The 13784-nt window shown below is 35.9% G+C and overlaps 1 protein-coding gene across 1 annotated transcript in view; it reads left to right on the top strand.

Annotated features, from left to right (window-relative positions):
- LOC123537875 (islet cell autoantigen 1-like) overlaps positions 1-13784 on the top strand; it is a 44118-nt gene that overhangs the window by 12898 nt on the left and 17436 nt on the right. Inside the window, exons 4-11 of the mRNA XM_053529877.1 lie at positions 1940-2012; positions 2886-3009; positions 3656-3854; positions 4953-5177; positions 5784-5869; positions 6929-6994; positions 8143-8240; positions 8815-8961. Coding sequence (XP_053385852.1) covers positions 1940-2012; positions 2886-3009; positions 3656-3854; positions 4953-5177; positions 5784-5869; positions 6929-6994; positions 8143-8240; positions 8815-8961 — 1018 coding nt within the window. The remainder of the gene's footprint in view (positions 1-1939; positions 2013-2885; positions 3010-3655; positions 3855-4952; positions 5178-5783; positions 5870-6928; positions 6995-8142; positions 8241-8814; positions 8962-13784) is intronic.

Here is a 13784-nt window from a genome sequence, read left to right as displayed (position 1 = left end):
TCCTTGTGACCTCTCTAGAGGTAATATTTTTCATGGGATCTGCATGAAAATTGGTCAGAATGTTCGTCTTGATGATATCTAGGTCAAGTTCGAAACTGGGTCACGTCCGGTCCAAAACTAGGTCAGTAGGTCAAATAATAGAAAAGCCTTGTGACCTCTCTAGAGGTCATATTTTTCATGGGATCTGCAAGAAAATTGGTCAGAATGTTTATCTTGATGATATCTAGGTAAAGTTCGAAACTGGGTCACGTCTGGTCCAAAACTAGGTCAGTAGGTCAAATAATAGAAAAACCTTGTGACCTCTGTAGAGGCCGTATTTTTCATGGGATCTGCATGACAATTGATCAGAATGTTCATCTTGATGATATCTAGGCCAAATTCAAAACTGGGTCAACTGCGGTCAAAAACTAGGTCAGTAGGTCAAATAAAAGAAAATCCTTGTGACCTCTCTAGAGGTCATATTTTTCATGGGATCTGCATGAGAATTGGTCAGAATGTTAATCTTGATAATATCTAGGTCAAGTTCGAAACTGGGTCACGTCCGGCCCAAAACTAACCAGTTGGTCAAATAATAGAAAATCCTTGTGACCTCTTTAGAGGTCATATTTTTCATGAGATCTGCATGAAAATTGGTCAGAATGTTCATCTTGATAATATCTAGGTCAAATTTGAAACTGAGTCACATGTGGTAAAAAACTAGGTCAGTAGGTCAGATAATAGAAAAAAATTTGACCACTGTTGAGGCCATATTTTTCTTGGGATCTGTATGAACGTTGGTCTGAATATTCATCTTGATGATATCTAGGTCAAGTTTGAAACCGGGTCAACTGCGGTCAAAAACTGTGTCACTAGGTCTAAACAAAGAAAAACCTTTTGACCTCTCTAGAGGCCATATTTTTCAATGGATCTTCTTGAAAATTGGTGAGAATGCTCATCTTGATGATATCTAGGTCAAGTTTGAAACTAGGTCACGTGCGGTCAAGAACTAGGTCAGTAGGTCTAAAAATAGAAAAACCTTGTGACCTCTCTGGAGGCCATATTTTTCATGAGATCTTCATGAAAATTAGTGAGAATGTTCACCTTGATGATATCTAGGTCAAGTACAAAACTGGGTCACATGCCTTTAAAAACTAGGTCATTATGTAAAATAATAGCAAAACCTTGTTACTTCTCTAGAGGCCATATTTTTCAATGGATCTTCATAAAAATTGGTCAGAATTTTTATCTTGATGATACCTAGGTCAAGTTCAGAACTAGGTCCCATGAGCTCAAAACTAGGTCACTGTGTCAAATAATAGAAAAAAAACGATGTCACACTCAGTTCATTTGGGGACAGGTGAGCGATTCAGGACCATCATGGTCCTCTTGTTTATTAAGAGACTTTTCGGGAGAAATTAATTTTGTTGAAAAAAATATTCACCAAAGCCATAAAAACATTTAGGGTCGGGCCAAAAATTTAGGGTAGGTCAGGATACCGGAAATTTTTTTTTTTCGCCTTAGCAAGAATACAATATTCACAAGGACATAACTGAATGTCATTGAGCAGCAAAATTGTTGGGTTTTTTTAATGACAAATGTCAGAAACATGACGTTACAATGCTTTTTTTTGTTGCATGGGTTACATTCAGTAAAATACATGTCCCATTACTTTGACTCAGTGGTGTTGTATTTTCTGGTCCATTGCGATCATTGACAAGGTTCATCTTTATTATAATAGAATTCTGCATAAGCCAATGCTAGTGCTAGTGTCAGGAGTATTGCACATTTCATTGCCTTTCATAAACAGACTCGACCAACTTGAGTCTGCTACTGTATTGTTAGGTTGCGTTCTATGCTTCGGTCTTTTCACAGATTTTAGTATTCATTGTGAAGGTAAAACAATGTAAATATATAGTTCAGTAGTATTCAATACTTTGTACAATAACTATATTTACTACAGGTGTTCAAGGCAATTCAGCGGTCATGTATGGAATTACTGAGAGCTATAGAAAAATATCAGGACAGGCTTTGTGGTATGTTAATATTGTATTCACAAGAAGTTAAAGTTTTCTTGTTTTAAATTTTTCTGTCAAAAGTTGTCAAATTTTGTTGGTTTAAAATTATTTCATTTTGGAGAAAATGTCTGTTTCACAGGGATACAAATTCATGAATATCAACTTTTGAAGATATAGCAAATCAGTTAGGCTTGTTTTGGGTGACTGACACAAGAAGGACATGTATGATAATTAGTCCCAAATAAAAGTTACTGATTTTATAGTGTAAATAAAGTGCCTGAACGGAAATGGGTGAAACATGTCATCTTTTAATTAGAAGAGCATTATTTGATTTGGAACTTGATTTCCCAGAATAAGAGACATTTAGACTATTTTGAGGCTACTTGCTTAGTTCAGTATATACAGAAGAGATATAGCCCTGGGTGATTTGATAAAAGACATCGTGTCTGTCATCATGCTGCCTCCACCACAGCTTCATGCGGAGAAAACTTGTTAGTTCTGGACCAGGTACAAATCTAGGAAAACTTAAGTTACCTGCCCACCTTAGCATAACTGATATACATTTGTACTTTTAAAAAAATGTACAGAATCCAAAAATAAAGTTAAACCATTTAAAAGACACATGGTGAGCAATGTTGAAATATTGATGCACATTATTTTTAGCTAAAAATTTAATGTGTCACTTTTATGAAGAGAAAACAGAAGCTGGACTTGTAAAACTTAACCTTTATGAAATTGTTACTATAAACTAGAGGGAAATATAATATGTTAACTTGTTTAGCAACATGAAGTTAAAAAATCCTGTCACAATGGAATTCCTATCAATAAGAAAATGTGTGTTTCCTCTAACTAATGTCAGATCTTTCTAAAAATTTGTTTAATCCCCTGCAGCACTGTCAATGGAAGAAAATGCTACTGGAAGATTTTTGAAGTCAAACAGTGGTCAGGATAAAACAAGAGCTGGTAAAATGATGGCAGCTGTAGGCAAATCACAGAGCTTTGCCGCTCAACAAAGGTTAGTTTCATCATTTTATTTGCCTTCATCCATTTGAACCAAATCATTTTAGGAGCAGCTTTAAATACTGTTGGAAAATGCCATGAGAAAACCAACGTAATGGGTTTGCGACCAGCATGGATCCAGACCAGCCTGCGCATCCACGCAGTCTGGTCAGGATCCATGCTGTTCGCTAACAGTTTCTCTAATTGCAATAGACTTTGAAAGCGAACAGCATGGATCCGATCCACGCAGGCTGGTCTGGATCCATGCTTGTCGCAAACCCACTATGTTGGTTTTCTCATGGCATGGCTCATCTGTACTTATTTAAGGAAATTTGTGAGAAAATTGTGGCACAATAGGAATGAGTGAATGCATAACAAGCATAAAAACAATTATCACACCATCAAAAATAGGTCTGTCTGAAAAGAAAAAAAAGTCACAATGTTTATTTTATGTTCAGTATGAAATGTTTTAGTGTCATTTCAATTTTTGTTGTTTTTTAGATGATCTTGAATTAACCCAAATGTGAACTGACACATTTTCATTAATGGGAAGCATTGTATATTGTATTATTAGAAGAGAAATTTGTAAAAGAGATACATCACAAAAATTCTCAGTGGTGTCGGCACTTATGTAAATATATAAACACATGTAATAAATTCAGGTTGGCATTAAGAGTTCCACTAGTGCGGTTGTACCAAGAAGTTGAGACATTTAGATATCGAGCAATTTCCGATACCCTCATGACAATCAATAGAATGGAAAGTGCGCGCACAGAGTATCGTGGTGCGTTGTTGTGGATGAAAGATGTCTCAGAGCAGCTAGATCCAGACACGTACAAGCAGCTGGAAAAATTTAGAAAGGTTTGTAGTCTCTGTTGAACCAGGATATTTAGTGTGAAGTGTAGTGATTATTATTTGGCACTCATTCTCAGTTTCTGTATGTAACTGCCTCGATAGCCTAGTGGTGAGTGCGGGAGGCTGTGGGTTTGATCCCTGGCAGCGTCATACCATGCTTGAAGCTCGGCATTAAAAGGGAAACTGGCTTCTTCCCTCTCACCCTCGTGGCGATGGATTCCATCAGGAATGTGGTGTCGAGAGTGATTAATATAAGTTGTAGAACTTCCTTCACAATCGACCTAAAATAAATTATGTTTATTACATGTTTGAAGTCACGAGAGTGTAATAAAGCCATTAAATAAAAATGATAATACACTAGTGTAATAAAGCTTTGACGTCAACGTCACTTATAGTCTAATTGTCTAGTTTATATAATAATAGAAAGTCGAATTTTTTATGTTTTGACAAGAAAGGCCAACATGCGATAAAAAGAATATTACATTTGTGACTTTTCACATTGAATTTATTAAACTCATTGAATAAAATTGAAAAATGCTCGGCAGAGCCTCGCATTGTATTATTTTATTAAACTTGTTTAATAAATTCAATATGAAAAGCCACTCGTAATACTATATAAACTAATTTCTGTTTGATTATAATGGGATATTGCAGACGTCAATATATTTCCATTAAAAAACATAAAATTTCCTATCATTATTGTCATTACTGATGTCCGTCAAGGTTAAACATCTGTAATAAATATGAATGTAAGTTCTATATCTGGAAGTATACAGACATTGTTATACACTTCTGTATCTGAGAAATTTTGCGATCTTGTTTGTATAGTACCTCCACTGTGTTGTTTTTACTTCTAAATATGAAGACGTTGAGGGAGAGGACCTTTCTTGGCAGTCGGTAATTTCTGTGAGATTTTGTATTCTTGTATAGGGTTTTGGCATTCTCTTGACAGTAATGTAGCTGATAGGAGCATCTGGCTTTCTGTTCATACTCTGATGAATGCCAAAGTCACATACTGAGAATACATAATGGGACGGAAATTTCCAAGTCCATTTCTTTAAGTTAATAACAATATACTAAATGTCTTCATATGGATACAAACAGGTGCAAGCCCAAGTGAAGAAAACTAAAGCTCGTTTTGACAAGTTAAAATTAGACGTAATGCAGAAAGTGGACCTACTGGCCGCGAGTCGATGTAACATGTTCTCACACGTCCTAGCCAACTACCAGTCGTCCTTGCTCCATTTCTGGGAGAAAACTTCACGCACAATGACGGCAGTGGCAGAAAGTTTCAAGGGCTACCAGTATTACGAGTTTAATATTATAAAGGTAGAAACTATTTATTATTATGCTACAGTGAAACACCAATTTGGCATAGTTGTATTGGGATGACCAAACTGCTCAAATAATCCAGGGTTTTAAAGGAACTAACTTAGAATGTATAAGGAATATGGCTAGGGGACTACATGAATTGTTTGAGTGGGTCTAGTGCACAAGTCATTGCTGCGTGAACAAATGATGTTTCACTGAACATTTCATTAAAACAGTGGAAAATCCTGTATGATATAGATATCACATTCGAAGACATATGAATAAAAGTAGAGTACTAGTGGAGATTTTATAATCAGATTTTGCGGAATTAATAGCTTTTATTTTTCTCTCGCTAGAATGCAAAATGTAAGCTTTCTTAGTTGAAACATTCCTTCTGTTAAGCATGGCATTAATGGGGGTCCTTTTTAAACCAATTCAAGAGTGATTCCAATTGTAAATGTTACTTATAAGATATAAAATATTGTATGAGTTGATTCCTTGCATGTACAGCAATTTTATGGTTACGTGATAAAGCAGTTTTCCTTTCTGACCTTGCTACATACAATTCAAGTAGTTTAATAATAGAAAGTACTCGTACTGAACAAAAAACTGCATGTATTTTAGGAATTACAAGAGCCGTCAAAGAAACTTTCGGATACAACTCGTGAGCCAGCTGAAAGAGATATGGATGATGAATTTGATCCTGAAAAGTGAGTTTCTTAAAACACATACTGATTTGTATAATATGAATGTTGTTTTTGGACTAAATTGTTGGATGATCTTACATGATGAACTTTGATCAAATGTTATAAAACTGAGGTTGGGGACCAGTGTCATAACTAAAAAATCTGATTGGTTGATTCAGTTTTGAAATTGAACAATAGTAGAGCTGAATTCTGAGACAGGTCTCTATATAAGGTCATGCCACCTTGAATCTTTGGGAACAAACAAAAATCATGAGGTTGAAAAATTAAAGATTAATAAAAATTATTTAACATGGTGAGTCTAAATTGACAGCGTAAAAAAATTTACATAAAAAGGAACCTTATCAGTATATCTCAGGACATCACTTAGTAGAAGTATCTACTGCAAAAATGCAGTCAGCTTTTAAGCAGAAAAGTTGCAATCTGTTTATTTTTCATGAAACAATATTTCTTACATTTGACTGACATGCTTAGTCAAAAAAAGATATTTTCTAACTTCGACAATATATGCAAAATAAGAATAACACCTAAGAAATGCTGTAAAATGTCATATTCCTCTTCTCATTTTTATTTTTTATCATTTGTAAAGGTAGGATCATTTTAGTTTTATCTCAAGTTCTTGATTTTACAATTTGTCAAAATTTTCACAACACATAAAGTCTATATAGTGACTGTCAGTGTAAGATTTAATTCGACAATAACACATCCACTTCCTGTTTCCTTTAATTGTCCAGGTAAAGTAGAATAAATAATTCATAGGTTTATTTCTTGAAAAATTATTATACATATCCCGTTAATCATTGTCGGATACCCACGACTGCCTACTTATATTTCACTCATCTGTCAACACAGACTATGAATGGAGAGTAACGGAATAGATCGGTCGAGGGTATCAGATAATGCCCTTTAACAAGATTGCAATTGTCAGTGGTTAAAATGAACTTATTCACAGTTTTTAAGAATTCAGGGATAATGTACATCTTAGGGTTGGCCTACCATTTACCTACTATAGTACAAAGTATTAAATATAAAATGAAAGTACCTTGTGAGTATTTTTATAAATAGCAGTGATAGTGAGCTGTCAGTGAGTGATGAGGAGTCAGGTGGTTTCCATGATGACGACAACGATAGGTATATCTCACCTGGATAAAGGGTCCCTATATACATGTATATATACATGACACTATACTGTAGTCGACAAGTAATATATGGTTAGAGTACGAAAATTAACATAAATTGATAAAACTGCACAAAAGTAACTTTCTAGAGGTAGGGGGTTCAATCCACTAGACAAGGGTTAATGTCTATTTGACTGAATGCAGTGCTGTAAAAAATTTTAATGGTGGTGGCCAACAGAACTACCCATATTTGTTAGGGATTGAGTTTATTGGTTTTATGTATTAATATTAAAACGAAAATTTTATTTAATCATTGCATTTTATTTTTTCGAATTGACACAACCTCAAAATCAACAAAAATTAGTTTCTCTCAAATAAAAATGATTTAAAAGTGTATCTAGTCATTCTTCCTCCTTGTTATTATTTTCTGTAATGGCTGTACTTTTCAGCTGTTCTTTATTTAATGGCAGCATAAGCAGCTTCCTGTCTAGACCTTGATTTTCTTTTTAATATACATATGTAGTTAAAACAACAAACCTGTGTTACTAAGTAGCCCAGATTTAGAAATCAGAACTAAATTTCATATTTGGTGTATCTAAGTTCATTTGTAATCACCGTTGGTAGCCCTGTGGTGATGGATTAACTCTTCAAAGATAAGTAATTTTACTAAGTCTGATGGGACAGAGCAAGATACAGAGGACTCCAGTCCATTCTTGTGGTTCTTTGCATGCCATGTATAAAAGACTTATAGGTGAAGAATAAGGGGAGGAAACTCTTACATCTACATCAACCCATTTATTTTAAGTTATCCCTCTTCGGTAATATCCCCTCTCCGGTACATGGTCTTCTTATAGTGTAGGTTTTGTAGTTAGAAACTAATTTCTATTACTGACACATTTTTTGTATGAGTTTAACAGAATACGTACAGACCATTCAGCAGAAATACATTATAAATAAGTAATACACATTCTTTCGAAAGGTACAAAAGCAATCGTAATAAATTATATGGAAACATTTTATAATTCTAGAAAGAAATAAAAGAAGAAAAAAGTATGGTTGGTTGTTTTTTTTGCCTCAGAAATCATGGAAGAAAATCTGATTTAGGGAATTCAAAATGACATTGTGGTGGTGGATGTAAGATATGGATTTGTGTATTTACAGATTGATAACTTTAGAAGAAGAAACGGAAGAGGAAAAAGGGGAAGAGAATTCTAGTCTACATAATCTATATACTGATAAACCAGACAGTCTAACAAAAGGTAAGACAATTCTAGTCTACATAATCTATATACTGATAAACCCAACAGTCTAACGAAAGGTAAGAGAATTCTGGTGAACATAATCTGTATATGATAAACCTAACTGCTAACAAAAGATATCTATATAGGATATTTGTTTGTTTCAGTGTAAGATGGAAACATCTTTCACAGGTGAACACCAGATGAAATATTTATCTGAGTATCATAGCCGTAAGCAAAGATGTAATATATGAAGTTCATAAGTGAAAGATATTTTGTTCTTACATGCAGAACAAACAAATTTTCTTTTTATTTCATGTTTTGACTAAACTAACCCAGTGGCATATTTAATAGTTTCTTACCTGTGAAAAATATATTTGATATTTTTTACAGTGAAAATAACAGATATATTTTACTCTAATATCTGAAAAAACATGTAATAAAAGAGGATCTTTGTTTTTACTTCAGTATGATATGTGACATGAAAGTACAATCTCATTGCTTGTAAAACATTTAAGTCAATTTTGCATATCTTCTCAGTTCATTGCTGAAAGAATCTACCTAAGATATTGTACAAAGGTTGTTTGGATTTCAGGAACTGTAACTCCTGAAGACAGTAAAACAGGGGAGGAAAGTTCAGAGCCTTTCTTAGATTTTGCTGAAGAAGTTACAGAATCTCAAATAGATCTTGATATAAATGGAAAGATACCACCTTTAGAGAAAAAGCCTGTACCCAAAAATGGTAAGTTTTCCTAGCAAAGAGAAATACTGTAATCAGTTTACCTGAAAGTATTCAGTTTGCCTGATTCTGCTTTTTATAAACCTTTGAAACAAGACATATTATTGGAACATATGTTGGCAGAAATCCGGTGGCATCCAAAAGCGTTATTCTCTCTCTGACTTGAGAGTTCACCAAACTTGGTAGCAGTGTTAATTCGCATAATATCTCGGCCAACATCAAAAAAGTTGCCCGCTCTCTGATTGAGCAGTTCTTGCCCAGTGTTCACCAAACTTGGTCAAAATGTTAATTGGCATAATATCTCGGCCAGCACTGATAGATTGTTTGTCCAAATTGCTCTGGAGTTATAGCCCATGGATTTCTAAAACTTGCAAAAAAAATTAAAGTTTCCGCTCTTTAACCAGTAGTTCTTATCCACTGTTCACAGGGTAGCTCTAGAGTTAAAGCCCTTGAATTACTCAAAATTGTGAAAATTGACAATGTCCACTGTCTTGAGTAGTTATGTCTCCCCCAGGAGACATATTGTTTTTGCCCTGTCCGTCCGTCCGTCTGTCCGTCCGTCCTTCCGTCCGTCCGTCCGTACATCACACTTCATTTCCGAGCAATAACTGGAGAACCATTTGACCTAGAACCTTCAAACTTCATAGGGTTATAGGGCTGCTGGAGTAGACGACCCCTATTGTTTTTGGGGTCACTCTGTCAAAGGTCAAGGTCACAGGGGCCCGAACATTGAAAACCATTTCCGATCAATAACTAGAGAACCACTTGACCCAGAATGTTGAAACTTCATAGGATGATTGTACATGCAAAGTAGATGACCCCTATCGATTTTGGGGTCACTCCATTAAAGGTCAAGGTCACAGGGGCCCGAACATTGAAAACCATTTCCGGTCAGTAACTTGAGAACCACTTGACCCAGAATGTTGAAACTTCATAGGATGATTGGTCATGAAGAGTTGATGACCCCTTTTGATTTTGGGGTCACTCTGTCAAAGGTCAAGGTCACAGGGGCCTGAACATGGAAAACCATTTCCGATCAATAACTAGAGAAGCACTTGATCCAGAATGTTGAAACTTCATAGGATGATTGTACATGCAAAGTAGATGACCCCTATCGATTTTGGGGTCACTCCATTAAAGGTCAAGGTCACAGGGGCCCGAACATTGAAAACCATTTCCGGTCAGTAACTTGAGAACCACTTGACCCAGAATGTTGAAACTTCATAGGATGATTGGTCATGAAGAGTAGATGACCCCTATTGATTTTGGGGTCACTCTGTCAAAGGTCAAGGCCACAGGGGCCTGAACATGGAAAACCATTTCCGGTCAATAACTAGAGAAGCACTTGACCCAGAATGTTGAAACTTCATAGGATGATTGTACATGCAGAGTAGATGACCCCTATCGATTTTGGGGTCACTCCATTAAAGGTCAAGGTCACAGGGACCTGAACATTGAAAACCATTTCCGGTCAGTAACTTGAGAACCACTTGACCCAGAATGTTGAAACTTCATAGGATGATTGGTCTTGAAGAGTAGATGACCCCTATTGATTTTGGGGTCACTCTGTCAAAGGTCAAGGTCACAGTGGCCTGAACATGGAAAACCATTTCCGATCAATAACTGGAGAACCACTTCACCCAGAATGTTGAAACTTCATAGGATGATTGTACATGCAAAGTAGATGACCCCTATCGATTTTGGGGTCACTCCATTAAAGGTCAAGGTCACAGAGGCCTGAACATTGAAAACCATTTCCGGTCAGTAACTTGAGAACCACTTGACCCAGAATGTTGAAACTTAATAGGATGATTAGTCATGCAGAGTAGATGACCCCTAACGATTTTGAGGTCACTCTGTGAAAGGTCAAGGTCACAGGGGCCTGAACATTGAAAACCATTTCCGGTCAGTAACTTGAGAACCACTTGACCCAGAATGATGATTGGTTATACAGAGTAGATGACCCCTAATGATTTTAGGGTCACTCTGTTCAAGGTCAAGGCCACAGGGGCCTGAACATGCAAAACCATTTCCAATCAATAACTTGAGAACCTCTCGACCCAGAATGTTGAAACTTCATATGATGATTGTTCATGCACAGTAAATGACCCCTATTGTTTTTGGGGTCACTCCATTAAAGGTCAAGGTCACAGGGGCCTGAACATTGATAACCAGTTCCGATCAATAACTTGAGAACCACTTGACCCAGAATGTTGAAACTTCATAGGATGATTGAACATGCAGAGTAGATGACCCCTATTGATTTTGGGGTCAGTCTATTAAAGGTCAAGGCCACAGTGGCCTGTTCATGTAAAATCATTTTTTGGAAATAACTTGAGAACCACTTGACCTACAATGTTGAAACTTAATAGGATGATTGGACTTGCAGAGTAGATGACCCCTATATATTTTGAGGTCACTTGATCAAAGGTCAAGGTCACAGAAGCCTGAACAGTGACTTGAGAACTACTAGGCCAAGAGTGTTGAAATTTAGCGGGATGATTGGACATGCCAAGTAGATGATCCCTACTGCAGCCAACCATCGGTGTCTCTTTGACTTTTGCTCCTGACCCCTATTGACTTCTTGCCTATAGGACTTTGCATTGGGGGAGACATGCGCTTTTTTACAAAAGCATTTTCTAGTTCTCATCAGGTATTCACCAGACTTGGTCTCAATGCTTATGTGTATGATGCTATAACTAACTGGATCCTCCAAGTCTCTGGAGTAATAACCCTTGCATTTCGAAAAAATGCAAAAAAGTGAGTGTTAGGGCTCAAACATCTTATCCGTTATTCACCAATCGGGGTCAAAATGTTTATGAGCATAATGTCTGGACCAGATTCGATAACTGTCCGTATTGACCCTTGAATTATGAAAAAGTGCAAAAGTTGACAGTGCCTGATCTCTTAACTTAGACCTAAGTTCTTATCCAGTGTTTACCAAACTTGGTCACAATGTTTATGGGTATGATATCTCAGACAAGTTTGATAACCAGCTGTATAGTCCTGCTCACTCCTGATTTATGGTCCTTGAATGTCTTAAAATTGCGAAAATTGACAGTGTCTGCCTTTAAAGTTCCGCATTTTCTTTTCAGTTTCTTGTATTTCACCATATTGTTTCTTAATATACCTCCACAGGTGGACTTTCAGTTTTGAAAGTCAGATGAATGTTGATTTAATTTGTTTGAGAGTTGTATGTGTGGTTTGATTTGACCATGAAACAGTATGAAAACCTAGTCTCCCTAAATATCTCCCTAAATATAAATAATTTCACAGCATATAGGTATTAGACGATTTTACTTTGGATATGCAGTTTTTAGCTCATCTGATTTTTTGAAAAAAAATGATGAGTTATTGTCATCACTTGAGCGGTTGTCGGCGTCGGCGTCGGCGTCGGCGTTGCCTGGTTAAGTTTTATGTTTAGGTCAGCTTTTCTCCTAAACTATCAAAGTTATTGCTTTGAAACTTGGAATACTTGTTCACCATCATAAGCTGACCCTGTATAGCAAGAAACATAACTTCATCTTGCTTTTTGCAAGATTTATGGCCCCTTTTGTACTTAGAAAATATCAGATTTCTTGGTTAAGTTTTATGTTTAGGTCAACTTTTCTCCTAAACTATCAAAGCTATTGCTTTGAAACTTGGAATACTTCTTCACCATCATAAGCAGACCCTGTACATCAAGAAACATAACTCCATCTTGCTTTTTGCAAGATTTATGGCCCCTTTTGTACTTAGAAAATATCAGATTTCTTGGTTAAGTTTTATGTTTAGGTCAACTTTTCTCCTAAACTATCAAAGCTATTGCTTTGAAACTTGGAATACTTGTTCACCATCATAAGCAGACCCTGTACATCAAGAAACATAACTCCATCTTGCTTTTTGAAAGATTTATTGCCCCTTTTGGACTTAGAAACTCAGTTTTCTTGGTTAAGTTTTATGTTTAGGTCAGCTTTTATCCTAAACTATCAAAGCTATTGCTTTGAAACTTGCAACACTTGTTCACCATCATAAGTTGACCCTGTACAGCAAGAAACATAACTCCATCCTGCTTTTTGCAAGATTTATGGCCCCTTTTGGACTTAGAAAATATCAGATTTCATGGTTAAGTTAAATGTTTAGGTCAACTTTTTCTCTTAAACTATCAAAGCTATTGCTTTGAAACTTGCAACACTTGTTGACCATCATAAGCTGACCCTGTACAGCAAGCAACATAACTCCATCCGGCTTTTTGCAATAAATATTGCCCCTTTTGGACTTAGAAAATCATTTTCTTGGTTGAGTATTATGTTTAAGTCAACTTTTCTCATAAACTATCAAAGCTATTGCTTTAAAACTTGCAACAGTTTTTCACCATCATAAGTGGACACTGAACATCAAGAAACATAACTCTATCCTGCTTTTTGCAAGAATGATGGCCCTTTTTAGACTTAGAAAATCATGGGTAGGACAATATTTCTATTACACAAAAAAAATCAGATGAGCGTCAGCACCCGCAAGGCGGTGCTCTTGTTTTAAGAATTGTATAAATTCAGGTTTGAAAACATTAGTGCATACAGGGCCTTTTCTTTCTATATTACCTGTCTAGCTACCTAGCCTCAACCCAACAAGCTGCCTTTTTTAGCAACAGGATGCAGTCTGTACTTTGTCATGAATTTTGTCAATAGTATTATTATAACATTATGCATATTTTATGTATTCTTGTAAGATATCAGTATATTCTGTAATTCGGTAATTGCAAATTGCATTGCTTAACAGATGTTTGTCTGTGAGAAAGAAGTTTTTTAAGTTTCTGTCACAAGTAAAATCTCTGACAAGCTTTTCAG

Source organism: Mercenaria mercenaria, chromosome 18, assembly GCF_021730395.1.
Source record: "Mercenaria mercenaria strain notata chromosome 18, MADL_Memer_1, whole genome shotgun sequence".
Taxonomy (NCBI): Eukaryota; Metazoa; Mollusca; class Bivalvia; order Venerida; family Veneridae; genus Mercenaria; species Mercenaria mercenaria.
The sequence above is the reverse complement of the archived record's forward strand: the minus strand, read 5'-3'. Positions and strand labels throughout refer to the sequence as shown.